General features: G+C 37.5%; 1 protein-coding gene across 46 annotated transcripts in view; it reads right to left on the reverse strand.

Annotated features, from left to right (window-relative positions):
* The window catches only part of TTN (titin), a 273,099-nt gene extending 253,587 nt beyond the window's left edge, over positions 1-19,512 (reverse strand). For 43 of the 46 annotated variants that reach the window (XM_076005713.1, XM_076005679.1, XM_076005674.1 and 40 more), the window contains exons 1-13: positions 19,288-19,512; positions 16,988-17,091; positions 14,520-14,723; positions 12,819-13,106; positions 12,253-12,338; positions 11,916-12,160; positions 7,412-7,742; positions 6,856-7,014; positions 6,036-6,173; positions 4,606-4,737; positions 2,929-3,066; positions 2,197-2,334; positions 1,570-1,707 (exon numbers count right to left, since the gene is read on the reverse strand). In XM_076005713.1, the coding sequence (XP_075861828.1) occupies positions 1,570-1,707; positions 2,197-2,334; positions 2,929-3,066; positions 4,606-4,737; positions 6,036-6,173; positions 6,856-7,014; positions 7,412-7,742; positions 11,916-12,160; positions 12,253-12,338; positions 12,819-13,106; positions 14,520-14,723; positions 16,988-17,078 (2,088 nt within the window). In that variant the 5' untranslated portion in view covers positions 17,079-17,091; positions 19,288-19,512. The remainder of the gene's footprint in view (positions 1-1,569; positions 1,708-2,196; positions 2,335-2,928; positions 3,067-4,605; positions 4,738-6,035; positions 6,174-6,855; positions 7,015-7,411; positions 7,743-11,915; positions 12,161-12,252; positions 12,339-12,818; positions 13,107-14,519; positions 14,724-16,987; positions 17,092-19,287) is intronic. The other 3 variants (XM_076005677.1, XM_076005688.1, XM_076005692.1) reach the window with 3 other exon arrangements.
* Between the last annotated feature and the right edge of the window lie 5,848 nt (positions 19,513-25,360).

Here is a 25,360-nt window from a genome sequence, read left to right on the forward strand (position 1 = left end):
GACAGCTATAAATGAGCAACTCTATGCTGGTAGCTGCTTTTATTCCTTAGTGGACTCTAATACCCTTCATATTTTTGGAACCTAGATAACCAGGAAGAAGAATTGGACTAGGAGACCCCAATTCACACAGGTTTAATGCTGAGAATAAATTTAGGAGATAACAAATAAATGTGTTATTTAATCTGATTTTTCACTACCAGAAATGCTAACTGTTCAACGGGAGAACTTGGATTGAATCTAATCATTTCTAACGTTTTGTTGATCTGTTAAGCAATTAGATGGAACACTAGAAGCATGACAACTCATGATGGATGGAAAGTTATGAGAGCTGTTGATGAAATGGGATGAAACAATGCTTTTCACCTCCACAGCATCAGTTTTCATCTCTTCTCGAAAAAGATGTATTTGTTCTTGCTTAACAGCAAATCCTTCTCTAGTCCTTGGCAGTGTGGCTAGCTCAGTAGATTTTGCAGTAGTAACTATTACCTTAGGTATAGACATTTTCTCAGCTTCCATCCTTAGCTAATTTTTAACACAAAAATAAGATAGTCAATTTATGACAAAATTAGAATGGAAATAAAATTAAAAATTAATCACTCATGAAGTATGTTGCATCGTGGAATTTCTATCATCTATGAGACTTCTGAAAGGATGATATGCTATTAAATATTAGACTTGGGTAAAGGTTTAAAAAGTTTACCTTAAATCACGTCTTAGAAAAATATAAATCAAAGATATAGAGCTAGAAAATGACATGAGGGGAAATATAAACAGGACTCAGGCTGTGATGCTAATGAAATTGAAAAACTTTAGTTGCTAATTTCCAGATACTATATATTAGCAATAAAGAATAAAATTAGGTAAATAGCTCACTTAGGGTAAATGGCAGTCATGGGAAGTAGTTTAATTCATGGAAATTTCATAGCTACAAATAGATACAGTAACCTTTTCATGGTTTACGTGTGATTGTTCTGGTTGGATACTTCCTTCTCTAGATTTTAATATTGCATCCAGTTTAGCTTTAGTGGGAGCTGCTACAGCAGGCACTCTAATTTTCTCAGCTTATTTTCTCACCTGATATTTACAGGGGCAAAAACATAAAGTTTCACATGAAGAAAATTATGGGTAATTTACTGAAAGAAGTTTATACTTTGTAATGAAATATACTGAATTTATGACCCCTCAAAACACACATCGTCTTGCCAGTAAGATTTATCATTTACTTATACAACTTTTGTGGGTTTTTTGTTCTAATATTCATGGGGTTTCTTAAAATTAACCTGCATGCAATTTTAAATCAACTTCTGGAGGATTTTCATTGGTTAATAAAAAGTTGAAAATAATGGTAAAGAGATAAGTGGGGAAAGGAATATGTAATAATATTAATAATAATAGATAATTTGGTTTTTTAGTTTAAATTGTTTGTCTCAAAAAAATAAATTTGGTTAATAGTGTCTCATACATAAATTCAGAGATTTGGTATTAATGTATTACAAAAGGGGATTTCACATGAGATTTGGTATTAATGTATTATAATAGGGATCTCACACTTGGAATAGCAATAGTCACCTTTCCATGGGTAACTTGGATTTGTTCTTGTCTAGTAGCCATTCCTTCTCTAGTTCTCAGTATTGTTTCTTGTTCTTTGGCTTTAGCAGTAGCAACTGCTATTGTAGACAAGGCAGTTTTCTCAGCTTCCTTTCTCATCTGATTATTACAGTAAAATCAAGATTTTAGTTGTACAGGGCTTCAGGCACACATGATATGACCCATCCCCCCTCCTAGTAGGGATGCAAGAAGAAGTTATTCAGGTTAAACACATAAGAGAAATTACCTTGCATGGTGATGTTTGTATACACTGAGTGAGAATCACAAAACGTAGAAACGAGGGGTGGGGAACCTGCGGCCTCAAGGCCACATGTGGTGGGACTTTTAAAAAATTAAGCTAAAAATGCTAATCTTCATGCAAAGGATAACGGTGAATAAAATGAATTACAAATGTTACGTGTGGATGAAAATCAAATGTGCAGATAAAATTAATGGTAATCAGTCACATATTTACCATTTTGGTTTTAGTTAGGGGTTTAAAAAGGAATATGTAGATTAATAATTCATACCATACAGTAGTTAATATTAATAGTTTACTAGAAAATAGTTTAAAGATGAACTTTGAACATCTCAAATATCTGTATTCACCTTTTCCTGAGTTATTTGAACTTGTTCTCTTTTGGTAGTGATGCCTTCTCTACTTCTTGATACTAAATCTTGTTCTTTGACTTTGGGTGTGGCAACTATGACTTTAGGTACCACTGTTTTTCTAGTTTCCTTCATTATCTGATCATATGGTAGAAAAAAGGTGAGAAAATAGTCATTAAATTTCATAAGCCTCTAATAAAAGAAAAATAAATCAAAACTGAGAAAGGAAGCAAAATGTCTTCTTATTCAAGAACATTTTAATTACACTTCAATATATCATTGGAGTTGCTTTGATCATCCATACTGTTTCACTGGTCAAAATAAGAAGTCTAGTTTAAAGGAAAAAATGTGATTAGCAATAAAAGACTAAGGAGTGTTAGTTATCTTTTTCACATTATTCTTACTATAATCGATGAGAAATTCCAGTAGAGCCATATGTAGCACATTATTTTTTGTATTATCAATTGTCTTATATACTGGAGTCTACTTCAACAGGAAAATGTTAAAGTGAATTATTAATATAATATCATATTAATAACAATTCAAAGAAAATCTGAAAGTTAGGAATGAGATGGCAGTGAAAGCTAGCTGGATAGCAAAAGGAATATTCTGTTTGAGTTATAAGAAGAAAAGGAGGTGAAGCAGTGATGACTAAGATCCCGGATGAAAATGCAGGTGGCTTGCAAATGAAATGGTGCAAGAATGACTTTCACATCAGTGAGAGGTCATCACCTTTTCATGAGTTAGGTGCATTTGCTCTTGTTGTGTGGCAATTTCTTCTTGGGCTCCCAAGACTGTTTCTATTTCTGTGGACTTTGCAGTGGCAACTACCAGCATGGACGCAGCAGTTGTCTCAGTTTCCTGTCTCATCTAATTTTTAGAGTAAAATAAAGATTTGAGTTTCAAAAGATACAAAGGAAATGGCAAGGCTGGGCGCGGTGGTGGCTCACGCCTGTAATCCTAGCACTCTGGGAGGCCGAGGCGGGAGGATTGCTCGAGGTCAGGAGTTCGAAACCAGCCTGAGCAAGAGCGAGATCCCGTCTCTACTATAAATAGAAAGAAATTAATTGGCCAACTAATATATATAGAAAAAATTAGCCGGGCATGGTGGCACATGCCTGTAGTCCCAGCTACTTGGGAGGCTGAGGCAGGAGGATCTCTTGAGCCCAAGAGTTTGAGGTTGTTGTGAGCTAGGCTGACGCCACAGCACTCGCTCTAGCCTGGGCAACAAAGCGAGATTCTGTCTCAAAATCCAAAATACAGAAAGCTGAGTGATGAAAGAGAAAATGTCACATTCCCATTTTAGTGTCCTACACCTGTGCTAAAGACACAGATTTTTGTTTTCCTGAGCAATCGGCTTCTTTTCCACCCACCTGCCCCTTAGCATATTGTCCTAGAACTGAAAAGGTCTCATCTTTGAGACCTTGTTGACAAGTTAAAGAATACAGTGAGTGGCTACTGGCAAATGGCTGGCGAATTATAGGCTGGCTGAACTTGCCAGTCACCTGCTCTGCAATGGTAACGGGGCTTTCCATGCCCTTGATTATGACACGTAGGGTTCTTGCTGCATTCGAAGTCTTTCGCTCACAATAAGGAGAGGGAAATTCAGCCAGCAGCCTCTGGTCAGCCTTTTAGGTATATGGTGTTCTCATTTGGATCTTGTAAGAAAAGTAGCTTTGAGATCAGTCAAGAGCTTGAGCTCAAGGGAGGTGAGCACAGCTGCCCCCCGAACATAGAAGAATCCCAAATAGATGCCTCTCTCCTGACACTTCAAGGCTTCACACATGGGAGAGAAGAGGATTTTGGTAACATTGAGATTGTCCTTACATGTATCTAAGGCACAACAGCAGCAAACACTTCTAGTTCACTGTTGAGCAACCAGGAATTAAGGGCAATTTCTTGAAGAATTACCAGTCTTCTCTGATGCCCAGCATTTCTCCACTTCTCCGATGTCAGCATTTCCTTGCTATTTAGTTAGAGTGTTTATGGCTGATGTATGTGTGTGTGTGTGCATGTGCATTCACATGCATGTCTTACAACTATATAAAGTTTGTGCATTACAATCTAAGTGACTGAGGGCTCAAGCTATTCATGAAAAAACTGACTATACCAGTGGGCAAGTGGGCTGGGATGATATCTATCTAGATATAGTCTAGAAAGTTCATAAATGTGCCCCAAACTGTGCTAGTAGATAGATAATCTTCTGAAAATTGATCAAGTGAGTGGAAAATAATGCAACAGAATTTCCATTCTGAAAGACTTTCAATACTAGACATAGAGGAACAACAAAAAGAGAAAACAAAACAAGACTTCTCCATTTAGGTATTTTGGTTACAGGCAGGTACATGCAGCTGGCTGGAATGTGGTATTTGTCAACAAACTACAAGATTTTTATAAAATTGGACTTACTGTTTTTTGAGTTACTTCTTTTTGTTCTTGTTTTGTAGTAATTTCTCCAGTAATTCTAGTTTCTTGTTCTTTGGCTTTAGTTGTAGAAATTACTACCTTTGGTACAAATGTTTTTTCAGTTTCTTTTCTTATCTGCAATCAGTGATAAAAACAAAACCTTATTATTTCCTGCTCTCCAATGGAAGTGGCATGGTGTTTATTAAGTATAATAAAATAGGAATTTGAAGAAGACAAATTCGTTTTTCTGGAGATATCACTAAACAAAATAAACAATCTCATGTTCATTAATATAACCATGCTCTTTCTCTGCCTGAAACATAAATTAGGCTGATTAGAGAAAATAAGTTGAATTCACCAGTGTTTATTTTGAACAGGAGAGCTGCTGTCTTCTTTAAAAAGACTTTCAACATTTATAAACAGATATATGGCAATATCATTCTATGCTAATTCTGTCATCTAAAGATAATCTTAGCGTATGGGATATTAGAATGGAAGGCCTTAGGAGTAATTTTATCTAACCTTTCCATTGTATATGTGAGAAACCAAGCATGGATAATTTATAATCTGTTTTTATATGATATTTTTGTTTTGTAAATTTTCCTAAATATTGTGATGGCTTGGAGTATCAAGACTTATTTTTCTAAAATTGAGACATTATGGGGAGAAATATTTTGCACGTATCCTTGGCAAAATTTTTTCCAAATCCTTAACCTCCCTAAGGATGCTGCATTTCCATGTGGACGCCCCAGATGTGTGTGTATGTAGGGGGCAGTTTTCCCATTTGCCTCTTTGCCATTCTTAGATATCTCATCACTGAAGCTTTAGGAGTTCAGGGCTGAAAGGGACTTGAAAGTTCATCTTCTCAAACCACTCAACGGACAATTGGCTCCACTGGCCAACTGGCCTTATCCAGTCGGTGCCCAGATGCCTCCAGGCATGAGGCTGTCCTTTTCACCTTTTCTGGTCATTTGGCCTCCTAAGGCCATGCGTGCATTTCACTCCAAACCCACCTGAAAATATCCTTCCATGGAGCCAGGAGGCAGTAGGTAAGCTTATCAAAGCAAAATATGTTCAGTGTTCTCTTCCACTCTTCCTCATTCCTGCCTCAGCATCTATTTCTCCTTCCTGTTACCTCCCCACAGTCACACATTTAGTGGTGTGACCCAGATCAATGTAGGTGAGACCTATTTCTACTCCCAGTGTATGTCCACAGAGTGCCTTTCATCTACACAGGGGAGCATCCAGTGACTCTATGAGACTTGAGATCCAGCCCCCAGAAATACACACATCTGACAAACATTTTTTTTTTTAGTGTGATAACAATCATGTGGCCCAAGAAGCAAGACCATTCATGATAAATGGTAAAGATTCTTATCTATGTTGACACATGTAATGACATCAATGAATTTCAAATCAAAAACCATTTTCACCTGCTCATGAGTTACGTGCATCTGCTCTTGCTTGGTTGTAATTACTTCTCTGGTTCTTGATTTTAATTCTTGTTCCTTGGCTTTATCGGCGGCCACTACTACCTTAGTTACAGCAGTCTTCTCCGCCTCTTTTCGTACCTGATTTTCATAGAGGGAAGGAAGGAAACACTTTAATGCATCTTATATATAAAAAGTTACAATAATATATCTGGATTAAGACATAAATGTCACACAAGAGAGGATAAGGAGGAAAGCTAGAGTGATTTTAAACTATAACAGGAAAGCTATTCAAATACAAGGTGGGAAATTATTCTGGATTTATAACACTGTTCAGCTATGAATCAAGTGTCACATTTGTTTTGAGGAAAGTAAAAGCAAAGGTCCTTTGGGGGAAGCTTAGAGAAATGTAATGTCTGCCCTGAAATAGTGGTTTCCGTGCCTGGTTCGTAAAGTTGCAGAGCTCTGGATTTGAGGGGTCTCTTGTTTAGCTGACTGTCTCCAGCCACCCTTTCCCTTCCTCCACCAGGAGTCCCTTGATACCTTGAATAGCATAGGTAACTTCTGCTGGATATAGCCCAGGTATTTCTGGTCTGGTCTCCTCTTGTGGTATTTATATCTTAAACACCTTTGGTATCTCAGACCATATTTTGCTCATTAAGTTTAGAAGTCTGGGCCATGCCTGGCTCAGTGCTGCCTTCAAAATGATTTGTGCATTGGTTCATGATGAGATTTCTGCACACAAAGCTCAGTGGATGGTTGTGTGAGCGAATGTGCACCAAAGGGCCTGGCTCTGCGGGCGCCCCAGTGGCCCCACCCGTACCTGTTCCTGAGCAGGTTGGACGCGCACAGCAGTCGTGGTTGCAGTTGTCCTCTGAGCAGTCTGCTCTACAGCACTGATAACTGGTTCTCTCACTCTGGCCAGATCAACAGCAGCAACGACAGTCGCAACGGCTGCACTTTTGTCAGTTTCTTGTTTCACCTGGATTGGAAATGAACCAAGTAGATTACTTTTTTAAATGATATGCCTAGTATAAGATAACAAAGCATAATAGAAATAAACTGAACTTCCTAGAGTAAAATACATGCATATATATATATATACACATTTATTATTGCCAAGATTAGGCAATATTAGGGTCTGTGTCATTAAAACCTATATTTTATGTAAACCTGATGATAGATTAGAACTTGAGTCCCAATTTAATAAGGCTTTACAAAGCATGGTGACTAAATTTGGTCTTCAGTTTCTGTTATATTTTTATGTTCATATGCTGTTTTCCTCCAACCTATACAGATTGAGTTTCATGGCACAAGTCTGGCCGAAGAAAACGGAATATGAATTAAGGAAAAACAAAACGGAACAGTTCTGACAGTACCTCCTTAGCACCGGCGCCCACAGCCCCTGCCGCGAAGGCAGCACTGGCCGACACGCTGGCCGCCGCGCCCGCAGCTCCGCTGATGGTCACTTGCTCCTGGACACCGTATCTCCCTTCCCATCTCTCTTCTGTCCTGATCTGAGTCGAGCTTGTCATCATTGTCTCTCTCATCTCAGCCTCAGACGAGGAGGCCACGTAGCCCTCTTGCTTCCACGGAGGAGGCACTTCGGGGCCCGTGGCCACGGCAGATGTCTGGGTCTTGCGGACGAGTAACGGGGACCTGACAGATCTGATGGGGGACGTGGAGATCCTCGCTGCTGGAGACACGGACCTGAAAAGCAAAAGTCAGAGGTCAAGAATGCCAAAGAGAGGCACTCCGGTAGGGGTAATCGGATTTGAATAATGGGATGAACATCTGGAAGTGCTTTAAGACAGAGTTTTAAAATGTGTGCCTTGTTAACGTATTCAGAGGGTAAACAACGCACTTGAGAGTAATTTGTTTTAAATCTCAATAAGCCTTATTCTTATCTGCTGTAACCCTGCAAGGGAATCAGACTTAATTCTAAGTAAGCTAAGGATTTTTGCCCTGCACCTTCTCACATTAGAAAAAAAGAAAATCAAGACAGAAGAACGGGCTTCCTTAATATGCAAAGAAAGGACATGGCTAATCCAGTAATCATACTTTCAGCTTCTCCATATTTCTAATTCTGGGGGCTATATAAAGAAAGGGGTGTGTAATCAAAATGCTGTGCCGCTTTAGGCTAAACATGTTAAGGCATTTCTTTTTTCCTCATGTAGAACTCCCCACGGCCTTCACCAGATCAATATGCTTTGTGAATTTCCAGGCCAGGAGGAAGAGTTCTCATGAAGCTTTTCACAGAACGTTTGGGGTATAGGTTGTGCAATGCACAGTGCAAACTGCTACGCTAGTCAAAGGGTTTGTGGACACTCTTTTAAATTTCCTCTGTATTTGTTTACACCTACTCTTCTTGTATTACTCTCTGCACTTCTTTTATTGTGGAAATTGGCTGATTTGAAAACTAATGATTCTATGATTTTTGGTTAAATTGATAAAGTGGTTTCTTCCAAAATAGTTTTCATTGTTTGCTTTCTAGATGTATGTAAAGTACAAACGGCATCAGTTGAAGATTATGGGCACTAAATCCTGATGTTGATAGCCAAAAAAAGACAGTTTGGGATGTATATCAATAACTCTGGGGATTGGTCCACTGTTTTAGGGTAGAATTTTTCAAAACTAATTTATTCATCAATAAGGTTTATTACATTTTCCTCTCTAGGTGGCAGTGTTGCCTTATCATTGCATTTTACTAATCATAGAAAAATGTTGTTTATAAATGTATTTCAGCACTATATAGGACATTCTTACACTGATCATAAAAGAAATAATTATTCTAATTAAGCTCAAGGTACAGTTGATATTTGCTCTAAATTACAGAGTAACTTAACAGTATATTACAATAACCACTTTCATGGAGAAATGCTTCATTTTCTGGAAGAAGGGCTTTTTTATGAAAATCAGTTTATATTTTATAAATGAAGTTGTAATCCAACTAAAAAGAGATCTGGGGGACATGTCTCTATTCTCAAAATGACTGCCTTAGAAATAAAAGAAAGACCATGTTAGAATAATGTAGGATCTCCACCAATGGAAGAAAAGCAGAGACATGAACATTTATTTTCAATCTGTGCTTTATTCTTGCTGTACCTAGTAAAGTGGGCTTAATTCAAAAAGAGTTAAAAACATGATTAACATGACATGAGTGATTAGCAGCAGGCTGCAGGTAAGCCCATAACTGTGAAAATCAATGTAATTTCAGTCATTATAGGAAAGTGCTTATTTCTGCACATATAATAAAAAATAATCACCGGGTCACAGCTAGATACAATGCACCTTATTCAATGAAATATGTTTGCCTTACTCCACAATAAAAATCAAAATTAAACTATGAGACATTTAAGAAGTAGTCTATCTTGGATGACCATTATTTTCTCCACAAATTGGCATTTTATTTCTTAATTATTTTAAAGCAAATCTGGGGGGGGGGCTAAGTAATTTTGATGGTTATTAATGAGCTCTTAGAACTGGAACTGCTAAGATAGTCAAAATGCTCCATGGGATCCGGGACGCTCCATAATTCTAAATGACCCTTAGGCTTGGATCAAAAAAATATAGTGAGGTTGTTATCTCCCTCTCAGTCGCATTTGGACTGTGTTGTGACTTCATGGTGTGCAAACTTTGAGTTAGCCTGAGACAGAACACATTTTTATTTGATTGCCAGACATGTTTTTAAAATTCAGTTTTTAGTTCAAGTTTTCATGTTAGTATTTGCTAATATCTTTAACTTTTGAAATGGCCAAAATAATAAAGATTAGAAAATACCTAACATTTTTTTCACATAGCTACTGGATATTTACATTGCCTCTTGTCTGAAATATTTGTTTGTAGCTTTTGTCTACTGTTTTCATTTGTATGGTGTACTTTTTCTTTTAAAAATTAATTTGTACACTCTTTTTAATATGTCTGGTACATTAGTTCTTTGTCATAAGTGTTGCAAACATTCCCCTAGTTCCACCGCTTGCATGTTGCTTGTTTATGGAGTTATCTGGTACACACATGTATGGTTATGTAGGTTATGCTCTGTTTCTAGGCTGTTATTATTTATATTGTAGCCATTGCATGTTTATTATGATACTTTTATGGCAGAGGCAATGAAGTATCTTGAGGAAGAGGAATCTTTAAATGTTTTGTTTTTTTTTCCACAAATGCCCTGTTTGGTTTAGTGATGACCTTGCTTTTGCCACATATAAATTTTGATTTTATGCAGTTGAATCTATAAATCTCTTTTTAACCCTTTGCTTTTTTCTCATTATCCACTCAACAGTATCCACACTCGACACCCGAGTGCAAAGGGTTAAAAGATCTCCCCAATGTATGTTTCCCCAAATTTCTTCTCTCTTTTTTTCTTATTTCAGCGTATTATGGGGGTATAAATGTTTAGGTTACATATATTGCCCTTGTCCTCCCCCCATGTCAGAGCTTCAAGTGCGTCCATCCCCCAGACGGTGCGCATCGCACTCATTATGTATGATACACCCATCCCCTCCCCGCCCCCCATCTGCCCGACGCCTGATGAATGTTATTCCTATATGTGCACTTAATTTTTACTTTTAGTTTTGTAGAGACAGGAGTCTCACTCTGTCACCAAGCTGGAGTGCAGCAGCACAATCATAGGGTTTTAATTTTTAAATTTAACTCTTTAATCAAGCTGGGATTTACTTTGTGAATGGTGTGAGGGAGAGATTTATGTTTGTTTTCTTCTGGATGGATACCTAATTGAGCCAGCACTCTTTTATTAAAATAGCCTCCCCTTCTTTTTTTGAATTGAAAGGTCACTTTGATTTAAAATTGAATTTCCTATATATTTGCATCTATTTCCAGACTCTCTGTTCTGCTTCTCTGATGTATTTTTCTATTCATGTACCAATATCATAATGTTTTGATTTCAATGACTTTACAGTAAGTTTGAAATTTTTTTAGGTCAACTATCTTCTTATTATTCTTTAAAATTTTTCTTGGCTCAGAAATTTTCTCTACATGCTTTTTTTTACTTCATTTAAATTGATCAAGAAATACATTTTGTTAAAATTTTGCACATTTTCCAGTTCATATTAAAAACCTCATCATGATAAATTAAATCCCAAAGTTTCAAATCAGCTGTGGATAATTTCCACTTGAGTATATAATTTCTGAGCCCTGATGATCTATCCTTACCTTCTAAAATACCTCCATATTACCTAAGTATAGAAATCTATTTTATTTTCTAGGTAACATAAGCATATGCAAAGTATTTAGAAGGTTTTACTTATCACCTGAGTATAGAAACATTTGTATAATTTTTATCTATCTACAAGGCACCTTCAACTAATTATCTCATTGAATTCTTGCAACACACTTTGAGATCACTCTTATTGTGATTCTCTTTAATTTACAGACGATACAACTAACAACCTGTGCAAATTACTTAACTTCTTTAGCGCCAGTTACTTATCAATAAATTGGGGATAATAATTCTTAGAGGTTGTGAATGTTAATGAGATAATGTATGTAGAGTATCAATCAAATGTCTGACATAGAGGAAGTGGTCAATATATAGTAACTATTATTTTATTATTATAATTATTGCCTTAAATCAAACTGTTAGCAAGTGATTGGTCTGATTTGAACTTAGGGCTTTCAACCCTGACTTCTGTGCTCTTCTCATCTCACTGTGCTACTTTTTGGCTCCTAGAGCAGATATTTATTAAATGGGATATAAATAAGAACTCAGAATTAGAATTTAAGTTACCTGTGGACAGTGAGGATCTGTGAAAATCATATTAAGTAACTTCTTGGTTTACCTCCTTTTACACCTGCTACATTTTTGGTTGCATGAAACCTAATTCAAAAATGCATAATAACCTGCTCTCTTTAAAGATGCTTTACCTGACCGGAGATGGGGTGGGTGCCCGCACATGTCTGACCGGGGAAGGTGAGTGTCTTATCGGTGATGGGGACTGCTGCCGAGCCAGCTGTGCTTTGGCAGCAACGGACGGTGGTGTTGGGGACCTCGACTTTGGCTTAGGAGGAATCCTGGGAGGTGTTTTATGTGGCAGCTGTTGCCCGGCGGCACCATCCATGACCATCTCAACTGTTTCCATTGATCTGGCATCAAAGTGGGCTTCAAACTTCTGTAAACGATTAAAACAAAGTCCACGTCAAGGAGGAATAGCTGGGAAGCAACAACCTGAAAGGTTTGAAAACTGGCAGTGTAGAAAAATACCTTTTCGATTCTGGTTTGTCTTGTTTCCGAAATCTGAGCAGTCGAAACAATTGTCTTTGTCCTTTTAGCGGGTACTACTTCTTCACCTGTAGGAAGGGAAAGATGAATCTTTATGAGGGACACAATGACCCATTTTTAAAGAGATTCTGTTACTTCTGACTGCAAAGTTAAAGAGATTTTCTGGCTATCATGATGGAGGAAAATGCAGAAAGTTTTGGTTTTGTATGAATATAAATTAGGTTTGAAAATAGAAAATGTTCATTAGATAAAAATTTACTGAGAACCATTTTTCAAAAAATCCATTATTTGCCAATAATTTAAAAATGCAGATCGCTTAATTGAGATAGATTCCAGTTCATAATGGAATGGAATATATAACCACAGATTACTTGGATTCTGAGCTCCTGCCTAGAATCTCAGAGGTTTTTCAAGGGTGTTGAAAAGCCAACTTTGATTTCAGCCCACAGGCTTCCTAGGGGGAGGTGGGTGGACCCCTGGCCCCACTTCTTCCCAAACCAGCCCTCTCCTCTCTCTTTCTTTTCTGTTCTTCAACCTCCAGCACATACCTTGAACCAGCAATTCGGCAGTCGAAGTAGCTCTTCCAACGCTATTGGTGGCATTTACTGAATAGGTCCCGGAATCTTCAGGGTATGCTTCTGCAATCAGTAAGCTGTAGAGGTCGCCTTCTTGAGAAATTTGAAAATCAAGGGAGCTCTGGATTTCGGCTCCGTCCCGGTAGAACTTCACTACAGGTGTAGGGATTCCAGTCACTCTCACTTGGAGTCTCACTTGGCTTCCTTGTCTCACGGTCATGCTCTGCAGTCGTTGAGCGAAGTTGGGTGGCGCTGTCTCCGCTGCAGGGGGAAGGGAAGAAAGTCAGGACCATGAGCCAGGGCTGCTCCCAACAGGGTATTTTTAAACAATCGCAGCTCTGATTCCAAAACCAGGCGATGACTTGCCGATGCACATCCTTGACTGTCCTTGAACCCAGCTCATACAGCAAATGACAGCAAGAAGGGGGCCAGGAGATTGCAGAAGGTTATCTCGCCAAATATTTCATTTGCTTTGTTTTGTTTAGCAGTTGTAGGTCGCTACCTTTTTCTTTCTTTGTTTATTTTAAAGGAGAAGTTTGGATGTTGTGATGACATTTCTAGAGAATATTTCTGGTACTTTTCCCCAACCTCACATTTAGCACCACACTAACATGTTAAGGAAACTTGCATAGTTCAGTAAGTTGCATTAAACTGAATGTGAATGGTTGCTACAGTGAGTGCACCTGTGACTCACAGAATCATATGTAATTTAAAAAGTTCCAAATCTTTTCCAACTTGATAAGTATTCAAATAACCGAAACAGTTACTTGTATTTAAAATGTTGATCCCAATAATTACATGATTTCATGTTAATTTTGCTGCAGAAAGGGGATTTTTATTATGTTGAAAGCAATTTTTTATAAGATAAATGGGAAGAGTGAATGGAATTAACTTTGACATGTTTTTGAGTAATAAACAACAGCAGATGCTGTCAACCCTTTGCATTTTCCATCTCTGAATTTTCTGGGTGCATGTTAAAGTTCATACCTGATGTGCTTTCTGTTTAGGTCAATTATAGCCTTATAATTGAACATCACCAAAGGTATAGTTTATTGGATAAGTGTATGTAACATTATGGAGCTCATGTGAGATATTGTTATGTAATGTGTGAAGTCATGCAGTGTTCTGTGTATTAATGTCTCACTAGGTAATAAAGAATGGAGAAAAACAACAGAGGCCACTAAGATTGGTGAAAACTTTTCTTGGGAATCTATGTCATGCATTTGAATAATAAACAAGCATTTGCCTTTTTCTGGATATATTTACATGTTTCTTAAGGGGTGGTCTATGGACTTTCTGTATCAGAATCATCTGGGTGCTTGTTCAAGTGTGAATTCCTAGAGATATATTAATATATAAATCTTATTCCTCACTAGACCTATAGACAAGGCTCCAAGCCTTTCTATGTTCTGAGAAACGTGATTTTTAGTATTTCTTAACATACTTCTGAGTGTTTAATATACGTAGAGACACTGATTCACAGCCACTTTTGTGCTGTATTTTGAGAGGAAAATTAAATTCCAGAAGCCAAACAACTTTGTTACAAATTTAGCCTGATATGGACCCTTCCCTATGCTCGGAGCTGCATCCACTGTGCTCTTTCTGGACTCCCCTCCCCATCTTCCAGAGATGTCTCCGGGGGAGTGGAGGACTGTCAGGGCCCCACCAGCCTACCTGTCACGAGAAGCTCAGCAGTACTAGTTGCTTGTCCAGATCCATTGGTGGCTCTCAGGGAATATCGTCCACTGTTGGCTTTAGTCACGGCGGGGATCACCAATTTAGCGCGGCCATCGCTAAAGGAGATCTGCACGCCGGGCAGCGTGGAAGTGGAAATCACCTGGCCATCCCTAAACCAGCTCACCTCAGGAACTGGGAAACCTGAAGAGCAAGGACAATGCATCTTTATGTTTGAGTGGGCACCACAAAGTCCTCCGCCCTGTCCCGCTGTGTTCACTGCCTTGCCCTGACCCATAAAAGTTTTCCAAAGTAGAATGACATTTAATGATAGCGAAAACTTGACAGTCGCATGATCAAAGTGTAAACTCACGGACCATTAGGAGGTTGGGGGGTTCATGTAGAAGCCAGTGCCTTCATTTTATAGGGGAGGAAACTGAGGCTAAAAGAGGCTTACTGATTTTTCCAAGGTCCCTCAGCTAGCAGAGGCACACAGAGGACTAGCATTTCCATCTCCTGCCCTTCTGCCCCAGGGCTCTATCTGATGCAATATAATAGACATCATTAAAACCAGGAAAGGAATTTATAAAAGTGAAGAACCAAGGAAACTTTGAAATAAAATGTTACTGCTGTTCTCTTTGAAAACAAGTGAAGAGCAACAGGGGCAAAGGGATTGCCAGATTCTGCCTGACAAGCCCAGGAGGCAGGCTCATCTCCCTTTTCTGTGGTCCCTGGGATCCCATCTTCCTGAACTCTCCCACTTCCAGATGTGCTATCAGTAAAAACACCATAACATGGAGAGGTAGTTTCTAATAATAAGAGACTAAGCCAAATCTAGTCTTTCAGAACCACATGGATGGCTGGAATTGCAGATAGAAAAGCCAAATTCTCTTCACCTGCCTTAAATTGTAGCGCTAAGAAGTAAATGTCCATGGTTTGACGTTTTCTGTACATTAAAACTCTGTGCATTTAGAAGGTATGAGGCAATTTCAGAGCACGGTCTATTTTACATTTGGCCTAAATGCTGGTGATTTATCTCCTTAAGCTGGGAAGTAAAGATAAGCCTATTTTGTTGTCCTTACCTTAGCCAATGCCTCACTGTGGATAAATGAATAGTTTATTAGACTATTTCCTGGGGATAGAATGTTTTTAGTGGTGTTTTTCTAAGAATTTATGATCACATAGTGTGAAGGAACAAGAAGCTAAGAAGTAGCCAGATTCCACAACTCTCCAAACAGGCAAATTCCCACTGAGGCCATATGTGTTCTGCTCAATTCAGAAGTTACTGAGCATTACCAAATAAATAAGTGAATTATTTGGAAGCCACTAAGAGTTTATCATGCATGAAGAGAATTGAATTGGTCTATATACATATAATGGAAAATAAATAATGATTATATGATTTTTGTGCAAAGTAAAATAAAGTATTATCCAGTTATGAATAACTTTGGTGCATAAAATAGGGGAAAAAAGGAAAGAGAAAGAAAAAGGAAATCTTATTTTATATCTTTATTAAAGCCATAAAATAAAAAAGAGAGGGGCAATGCACCATGGAAGTATACTACATTAAGGATCAAGCAGGATTTTTAATCAAGCATGATTTTTAATTAATCCATATAATCTTACACGGCTAATTACAATACCGCAGAAAGAGACAATATTGATTAAATAATTTTGAAATTATTTACAATAGAGTTTGAAAACTACCCTCCATTTTTTTCATAAGATGATAGATCTCAGAAGTCATATGCTTTCTTGAATCATCCCTAAACTCAGTTATAATGAAGAGAAAGAAGGAAAAAAGGGAAAGAGATGAACTTTCTTTTACATTAAATTCTAGGGTCAGTTTGTCTCTCTTTCATATAGAGATAGATCCAAGTGGCATATATTATTTCTTGTTGTCATTTCAAAATAATTAGAAAGTCTTTTAAGTCAATAGAATCACTTAATAAAGATTGAAAGTAAAAGCATAACATAATAAAGAGTTAGCTTATCACCAAACTGCTCTGTCTCAGAACAAAGTCAGATGCATTGTTATTTTCCATATAAAACAACTGAAGTTCAGGTGCACAGAGCCGTCAGCCTGGGCTACCTACCCAGTAGCTCTCTGGCTGCTCCCTACTGGGCTTGAGTTCTTGGCTTCCAGTCTGGCGCTGCAGCTGAACCCAAATATAGAATGACTAAATTTGGTCCTACTTAGCTGCTGGATTCTGACAGCAATTTTAATCCAATGCTAATTATTTTTGCTTTGTGAAATTATAAATATGAATAAAACATTTTCAAGCCATTATATTGTCAGATTTTTGTCAGTACTCTGTGTACGGTATATACCCTTAAGATGACCCTTCCGTAGTGTAGGACCAATTTTACAAAGCGAAAGCAGTGCTTAAATTTGCCATCAAGTCCTGCAGCAAAGTTGAGAGGGGAGGCGAAGGAGACAAAGGAGAAGTGTGACTGTGTGAGCTTACCACTAATGTGAGCCTCAAAGGTTGCGGTACTACCCTCCAGTACCACAACGCTTTGTAACGGCTGCTTAAACGTCGGTGCTTGAGTTGTCATCTTCTTAGGCACTCTGGAAAGGAAAATAAATAAATTAGGATGTCACAGCTAAGGGCCACTCTGGAGCCACTTTGCAGATAGCAGAGACACATATTTCTCCAAATGGATTGCTCCAAATGTCGTCTGGGGGTCTAGTGTGATGGGCAGGCGTTCTCCTTTGTGGCTTGATTTCCAATCGTTGGCCTCTAGTGACTTGAAACTTAACACAAAGTAGCCAGTCTAAGGGGAAATGGAAAATAATCTAGCCAAACAGAGCAAGGAATGTACCCTAGCGGTCGAAGAGAGTACGCTCCGTTTTTCCAGTGCTAGGAAATCAGGTTAAGAGATGAAGAAAAGGAAAACCACAGTAACAGCGGGGTTAGTGAAGTGTAATTAAAGAGATTAGATGTGTGACAAATGTAAAACGAATCTCTGCACCAGCTTAATGTGTAAGAGACAATTATTTTTTAAAACTTTCCTCTCCCCCAATGTTTTTCACTCACTGTATCTACACTTACAAGTTGACATTGACTTAAGACACTATCTGATGACTTAAAATCATCACCAGAATTAAAAATTTGAACCTTGCATCTCCCTTCCTGACTTGAAAAGCTTTGACAAGTCTCATCAAATACGCAAACTTTTTGTAGACTGCATACGGTGCTTTCCATTTCTTAACATTTCTTCGTACTGTAACTGTATAATAAATGTTGCTATTGCTAAAGTAAATATTCAGAAAAAAATTTAAATTTAAGTGAGCAGGCCAAAATTATAGATCTGAAAAAAATGCTGGCTTGAATTCCTAATATGGAACAATTTGCAAACTTTGAATAATGGAAGACTGGTTTAAAATGTAGATATAGTGAAAAGGCCTCTGCTTTCATAATGTAAAATATTCAACATCAAAGAAATGAATATAAAATTTGCAGTTAAGTCTTTCGTTAAGTGGAAGAGGTACTTTGTCTTTTAGTTTAAGAGAGATTGTGTGAAGATTTTTTTAACGCATAAATACCTAATTATTCAACATAACTATTCTACTGTTCTGAAATAAAAAGGCGATTTCTGAATTGCTGCATTAGTATTTTTCACAAAATTCTCTGTTTACTAAAACCGTGCAGAGAAATAATCTTCCTAGTTACTTATCATAACTTTTTCTGTAGCTTAAAAAAATATGAAACCAGCATTCTCTCAGACAATAAAATTTATATTTGGAAAATTTAGGTAGCATTCAAAAGTTTTTGTGAAACTTTCATCAAGAACTCCTTTCTGTAGCATATTATCTTTAGGATGAACAACTTTTTGTGTCTAGCTTTTCTTGTTTACAAGCTGGTGCATCTTCTAAGCATAGTGCTCTTCTTAGATATATATATAATACATAATTATATATCTATGTATTTACAGGCATTTATAATTAGTAATCTAACTCTAGGAAGATGGGAAATCAAAGTGTATTTAGAAATAAAAACTCTTTAAACATTGTTTCTTACCCTTCTTAGCATCAACGTATCTCATATCATATAATTGGATTGTGAGTTGAATTAAAATGCATGATGAGATTCTGAGTATTTTAGAAAACAATTACATAGCTTTATTTCAAATCTCTAAATCTGTTGCAATTAACTGGCCCAAATTGGTCTTATATTTCTATTGTCTGGTTAAATTTTGTTGATTTAGCACTTGCTCTTCACAGGCCTTTGTCTAATTAGGGCTGAAGGTATGCATGTAAAATGTCATGCTCCTAAAATAAACCCTCCACTGTTGACTGACAGCAGGCAAGTGTTGTGTCACTGTCTTGCAACTGATACCTCAGCAGTTGATTCCCTTAAAAAGTCATCTGGGTGTAGCTGATACCACATGCATTTTATCAGAGCTATTCTTGGTGTGCTTCACTTTATCACTGAGTAATATAACCTTGAACATTCTCAACAGACAAGAGAGAGTCTAAAAAAGAAGCAAACATTTCTATCATCATTTTAGATCTAAACTTTTAAAATAGTAGGTGCCTTTAAACAATTTGAATCAGTTAGCTGATATGCTAAGTATTCAACTTTTAAAAGAAAAATGTTCACACATTTTAAAACAGAATCTAATAAGCAGATTCAAATAATGGAATAGGATCAGCAACAAGTAGCTACACAAACACGTCTACATAGGCATTTAGCACACAAAGATAATCGGGAGCCAGTAAGAAGGCGACTCTACTGTTTAAGTAAGAAAAGATGCTGCTCACCTGATTTCTCAAGAGTGCCTAAAAAGGGTGGGACTAAGCCCAAAGTTGCTTCTGAAACGACGTCCTATGTAGAGTTGGTTTTTCCGACCATCTCCAACATGAATCGGTGAGCCTCTAAACCTCAAAACAAAACTACACAGTCAAGACTGTGTAGTTTTGTTTTTCTATGCAATCCCTACACCCGAGGCGAGGCTGGGAATGCGCGACTGCTCAAGAGCCGGGGGCTGGCTTGCCCTTATATTCTCCAGATCTGCTGACAGCCCCACATCCCCAGGCAGGGCCCTGGGTGATTGGCTGTCTTAGGAAAGCACGATGGGAGAGGACCTATTTGGGAGTGTCACAGACCACCTGTTCTTCTGATTGGCAGTGCTAAATTTACCACATCATAAGAGGCTTTACCAAGGAAAGAGAACTGTATTTAAAGAATAGCTGTGTTGAATAGCTCAGAGAAGAGCATTTGTTGCCAATGTTAAAATCTGGACAATGGGGTCTGAAAAGAAGGTGTGACAACAGACAGCACTTGTGGACAGTCATATAAACCAGCCCCAAGCCTGAGGTTTCTGCCCTGAGTCAGGCCCTACTCTTGTCTGCCCCCTCAACCTCTGTAAAACCAACCAAATGGACCTGTCAATCATGACTGCAGATGATGGAATTTATCTCATGCATAAGGTTCATTCTTCTTTGAAGAATCCTTTGCTATAAACCTTAGTGCTGAAGAGAGCTCATTTGTACTGTCTACATTCTCCAGAATCCACTTGTACTTTGGGAACAATTAAACCAATGTTAATGAGCTAAGTGTTTATACAACCTTGCAAAAAATGATTGAAAGGCAAAATCTGAACTCTGCTTAGATTTAGTCTATACAGTACAATGATTTCACTTTTGTTATATTTCATTTTTGGCTGGCATTAATATTTACAAATATTCATGTATTACACCCTAATAAGTCACCAAGCCTTATGCTTAAATCATCCATAAGGATTTTTTCTTGGGCACATGAATGCTGCTCTGCTAATCTCTGGAGTTTGCTGTTACTAATGGGAAGTGGTTAGGAGATGATATAGTTGCTATTTTAAGACTGAATTTAATTTCAAGCAAGAGATATTTCAAATACAAAAGAGCACACCAAAAGATCTTAATAATGACTCAGCTGAGAGATTTGTACAACTCTACTTAGAGGGAAGAAAATTGTTGATAATAGAAAAAGACTTTTATCAAATAGACTACAATTTTTAAATTTAAGTTAAATTTCTTTATGCCTGTAATAAAAAAATCCCTGTTATGGAAAAACTTGCCAGTGTACTAGACTTTTCAACTTCCTGAGTATTTCATACTTTATAATTATTTATATAGTGATAAATTAGTTAACATTTAACAAAGCTTAAATTTACTGACAACTGATGCAGTATAATTATATTGACAAGAAAATAACACCATGTGCTTATTTAAATATTTGTCTCCTTTACTTAAGTGGTGATATCTGTATTGGTGGCATTACCCCCCAACCTCAGACTGCATCTGTCGTAATTCTATTTTATTGCTTTTTTCAGAAACAACCAGTTTTTTGTTATATACTTTGAAAATTATTCCCAGTGAAGGATTTATGTTACAGGCAACCTGCCAGTCATAAGGCAAAGAAAGACCAGAAATGCTGTGTGATCTTTCTGTTTTGGGGTGTTCACCAATTGGTTATCGATTAAAAATGTATTTGTGCACGTTTGAGTGTGTGTGTGTGTGTGTGTGTGTGTGTAGTGTGTATGTGTATTTTCTGACTCATTGGACCTAATGTGAAGCATGTTAATCTTGAGTTATGCTTGTTGGAACTAAAATCAAACCACTTGAATTCTTATGGGAACTAGAATTCTTAAGTGAATAGAATCTTGAAGTTTGTGTCTTCTTGACCTGATGCAATTCAGGTTACTCAAGAACCAAGAAGATGGACCATATGGTATAAAACATAAAATTTGCCCTCTTAGCTGCTTATCTAGTCCCTGTTCTTAAACTTTTCTAGACCTTGCAGTATTGTCAAGATCCTTGCCTTTAGGCCTTTACATCCTTATTTGCCATTCTTATAAGGAAAGAAGGAAGAAAGAAAGGAAAAAGAAGAGAATAAACAAGAAAGGAAGGGACTGGTTAGTAAATAACTAATATACTGCTCTGGAAAGGGGCCTTATTATTGGGTTAGTGAACAACATGTGATATTATGGTAAGCATTAGTGTTAAAATTAAATATGCCATAGTTAGAATTAGTCAACAAGCCCAGTGGAAGCCAAATGCTACTCAGATTTGGGAAGTGTGATGATAGAATAAGATCTCAATTTACTACCTTAACAGTGTGTGTGGGAAACCCCATAGATAATCCAAAGCAGCAGGTAATTCAAATATAATGCCTACTTAATTTTGGAATGTGTGGTGTGGTTCTTTCTTTGAGCATAATTCAATGTAATTCAGTGTAATTCAATAAATATTTATTAAGCATATGCTCAGTGCTGAGCACAATGCTGAATTATTATGATTCTGGATTCTGTCATTATTTATTGGATCAACAAACATCTACGGAGTGTTGACATTGTACTGGACATTGTGCTAGATGATGGCTAGACTGTGCTGACCAAGAGAAGACCACTGTGGTGGTTGTGATTTTGGAGATCACAGTCTACACAAACTCTATGCTCATTAATCTGTGACTGAGACTGAGATTAGGATATGTGTAAAACTCAGTAACTCAATCTACATAGCTGTTGGTGTCAGACTTTGTTCACACCACATAGAACACTTTGTAGTGTTCACACTACAAAGAAAGAGCTTATTGGGAGTTGTTTGAGAAATGGGTAGTTTTTAAGGCCAATGTAAGAGTCCTATAAAAGAGTAAAATTAATGTTTCTTATAAATCATTAAATGTTTTTGTGTGTGTTCTTACTGTGTTAAACAGAGCTCAGGCACTGGGATTATAGCAATGCACACAACAGACAAAAATCTCTCCTCTCCGGGAGTCTACATTTTAGTAAGCACAGTAGTATCTAGTAATATAATATCTATAAATTTCTTTCCACTCATAAAATACTTCAAAGCTGAAATATAGGCTCATCATGGAGCTAGTTTTACACAAGGAAGTGGAAAAGTAAATTCAGGAAGTGCATGGTGAAGAACTTGCTGACTCAAACAACCTGTTTTTTAATGGATGACTTCTGTGTTCCATGAGTTACAAAGGCAGGAAAAGTTGCACTGGGAATGTGGGAAGCAAGAAATTGTGCTTAAAATTCAAGAGAAGACTTATTGCCCCATTTTTTTCTACCTCTAGTTATAATTGCTTTAGCAGCAAGATCAAATTAATTGATTTCCACAACTATTTACAAACATAATTAATGACACATTAAATCCAAAAATTATTCTAGACATGTACGGTACTTTTGCTAAAATAAGAAAGATCGGAAAGTTAAAGTCTTGAATTTCTCAGTAGCACTGACTTTAGGGGCATGGAGAATTTACTCTTACCCTGTGTGGGCTTAGGCGACTCACTTGAATCTCCGAGAGTCTCAGATTTGTCAGTTGCAAATTGGGGATTATAATATCCACTTCAAAGGGTTATTGGGAAGATTAAATGAAAGGAGGAACATGACAGTTCCCAGGACAGTGAGAAGCTGACACATGGTGGGCATTTGTTTGTTTGCTACTGCCAAGAATGACACAAAGAAAATAATTTCTGTGCTTAGTAATATTGATTTGATTAATTATCTCTAACTGGTTGAATATCCAGGATATTGTTTTCTAAGAAATATTTGTGAAGCCCAAAAGTGAACTTATAGAAAGAAACACGTCATGTCCTTCCCTGAAGGACCTCACAAGGTGATATGATATTTATATGTGGATTAAAGCAAAGCCCAAGAAATACTGGAATCTTAAAGAAGAAATAATCTGGGCTTCTATAAGCCTGAGGCAGGAAACCATAAACCACATCAGATCCAACCACCAGCAGATGCTCACTGGAGGTGATATTACCGTCAAAGCTTCTGTGTAATAAGCTTTACACACGCCAAAGGAAGGCCGTCTGGCTCATTTTATCCAGTAACCTCTGCAAGCACAGCACCTAGGGATTAAGGGCTCTTCCTGGACCAAAAATGTATTTGGAAGCTGAAAAATAAGTTTTTCTTTGAAATACAAAGAGAAATCTACAAAAATGAAAACAATGGATGTTTATCAAATCCTTGCAAAAGAAGAAATGTCAACAAGTCAACTGCATTTGAGATAGGTGTATTTTGATATATTTGATATGTTCAGGATGGATCCTCCAAAAATAAAATAGCCCGTGTGGGACAAAAATCTAAAAATGACCTTGAAGGCAGCTCTGCTGTCTCAAAAAACAAAGATAAGCTTTGAAATATAAAGGGCCCTTTGCATCTTTAAATCATGGTTTATGTTCATATGGAACTAATTCTGGAGTTTTTGTATGTCTGTTGAAGAGATTTAGGACTTTCTGCATCTATTTCAAATTTTTAAATTCCTCTTTCCCCCATGTCCTCACTTAATCATAAATATCAAATCCTTTTTGAGAGAGCCTTTCCTGTGTAAGTGAAGTGTGGGGTGCTGCCCTATTCTTTGGTGGCCTCACCCCATCCCATTTAATACCCACCTCTCTCCATCCTACCCTGTGCTTCTGGGAAGCTGACTGCTGCAGGGGTCCTCCCTGGCCCTCTGGCTTCTGGTAAAGCTCAGCCAATGGGAAGTGCTGGCAGGAGATAGTATGGAGTATTTAATGCTTCTCCTCCCTCCCTACCTGGCTACAGCCTGACCATAGCCTGACCATATCTTCCTCTACTTGTGGCCGAACTCTTATAGGGACCCATCTGCAATAGGTACTCTCTTTGGTTCCAGGAACTGCTCCTTTCCCCAGTGTGTTTAGCTGGGGCTTTGTGCGGTTGCTAGCCCAGGATTCTTCAGCATCCCCTGTTAGTTTCCATGAACCCTGCCCACACTTTGTCCCTTCATAAAACTCTCTTCCATTATACTTTTAAGTTGCATGTGCTTTCTGCCCTGGCTATGACCTGATTTACTTGCGTAGAGACAACAGTAAAAACGTCTCTTGGTAAAGCTAAACCAAGTCAAGCACTTACCGTCATAGTTAGGAAATTGTTTCAATTTCCAATAGACTTCTTCCTTACCCCTTCTTCCCTATAGGCAACATGTATTTATAACATTAAGTTTAGACTTCTATTCCTTTCTTCCTCCTTCCCTCTGTTCTTTCCTTCCTTTCTTTCCTTCTTAAGTGATTTTTTTGCATCTTCCATGTACTAAGAACTATGAGGGATACAGGAAATGTAAGGTCTTTCACTTAGGTTTTAGTTGGGAGGACAAGAGAGCTATCTAACAACGCAAGGAGAGACAATAAAAGACAAGAGCCAAACAGACAACAGGCACTAAGTGCTCCAGGATTCAGAGGTACAGGAGACCAGTGTAGAGTGAAACAAAGGCAGAACTCCTTCTGGAGGGGAAGACTTGAGTTGCATGTTTTCATTTTATTTCACAAAAGAATCAAGGCATTTCAGCAAAAGCACATAAAGTATGATAAAAGACAAACAGATATAAAGAATACGTTTCAGAAAAAAATAGAAACAAAGTAGAAAACTAAAACCATGTCAAAGAACAATGCAAGTTCACAATCCAAGAAAGCCACTCTATTTGGTATAGTTGATCTTCAGGTTTGATGATGAGCTTTCTGAAAGTTAAAGAAAAAAATGAAAGTCATAATTTTCAATATAGAGAGGGAAGCATACTGATTCCCTGGGAAGGGTAATTTTTTTTAATGCTAAATTTAAAAAATGTATCTTGTATAACTTTATAGAGTAAGCACTGAGGGATGTGTAGAGGAGAAAGACCTTAACAATGTACCTGTTATACAGGTACAGATATAATCACCTAATTAATATATTGATATTTTTGGTAGAAGTTTTTAACAAAAGTCAGGGGCATAACACTAAAAGGCAACTCAATAAATGCAACTGAATGAATGGCTAAGCAAATATAGTCCAAGTTAAAAAAATTGAGAATGAGAGAGTGAGACTTCAGACTGATCCTT

This window comes from Microcebus murinus, chromosome 8 (genome assembly GCF_040939455.1).
Source record: "Microcebus murinus isolate Inina chromosome 8, M.murinus_Inina_mat1.0, whole genome shotgun sequence".
NCBI classification, from domain to species: Eukaryota; Metazoa; Chordata; class Mammalia; order Primates; family Cheirogaleidae; genus Microcebus; species Microcebus murinus.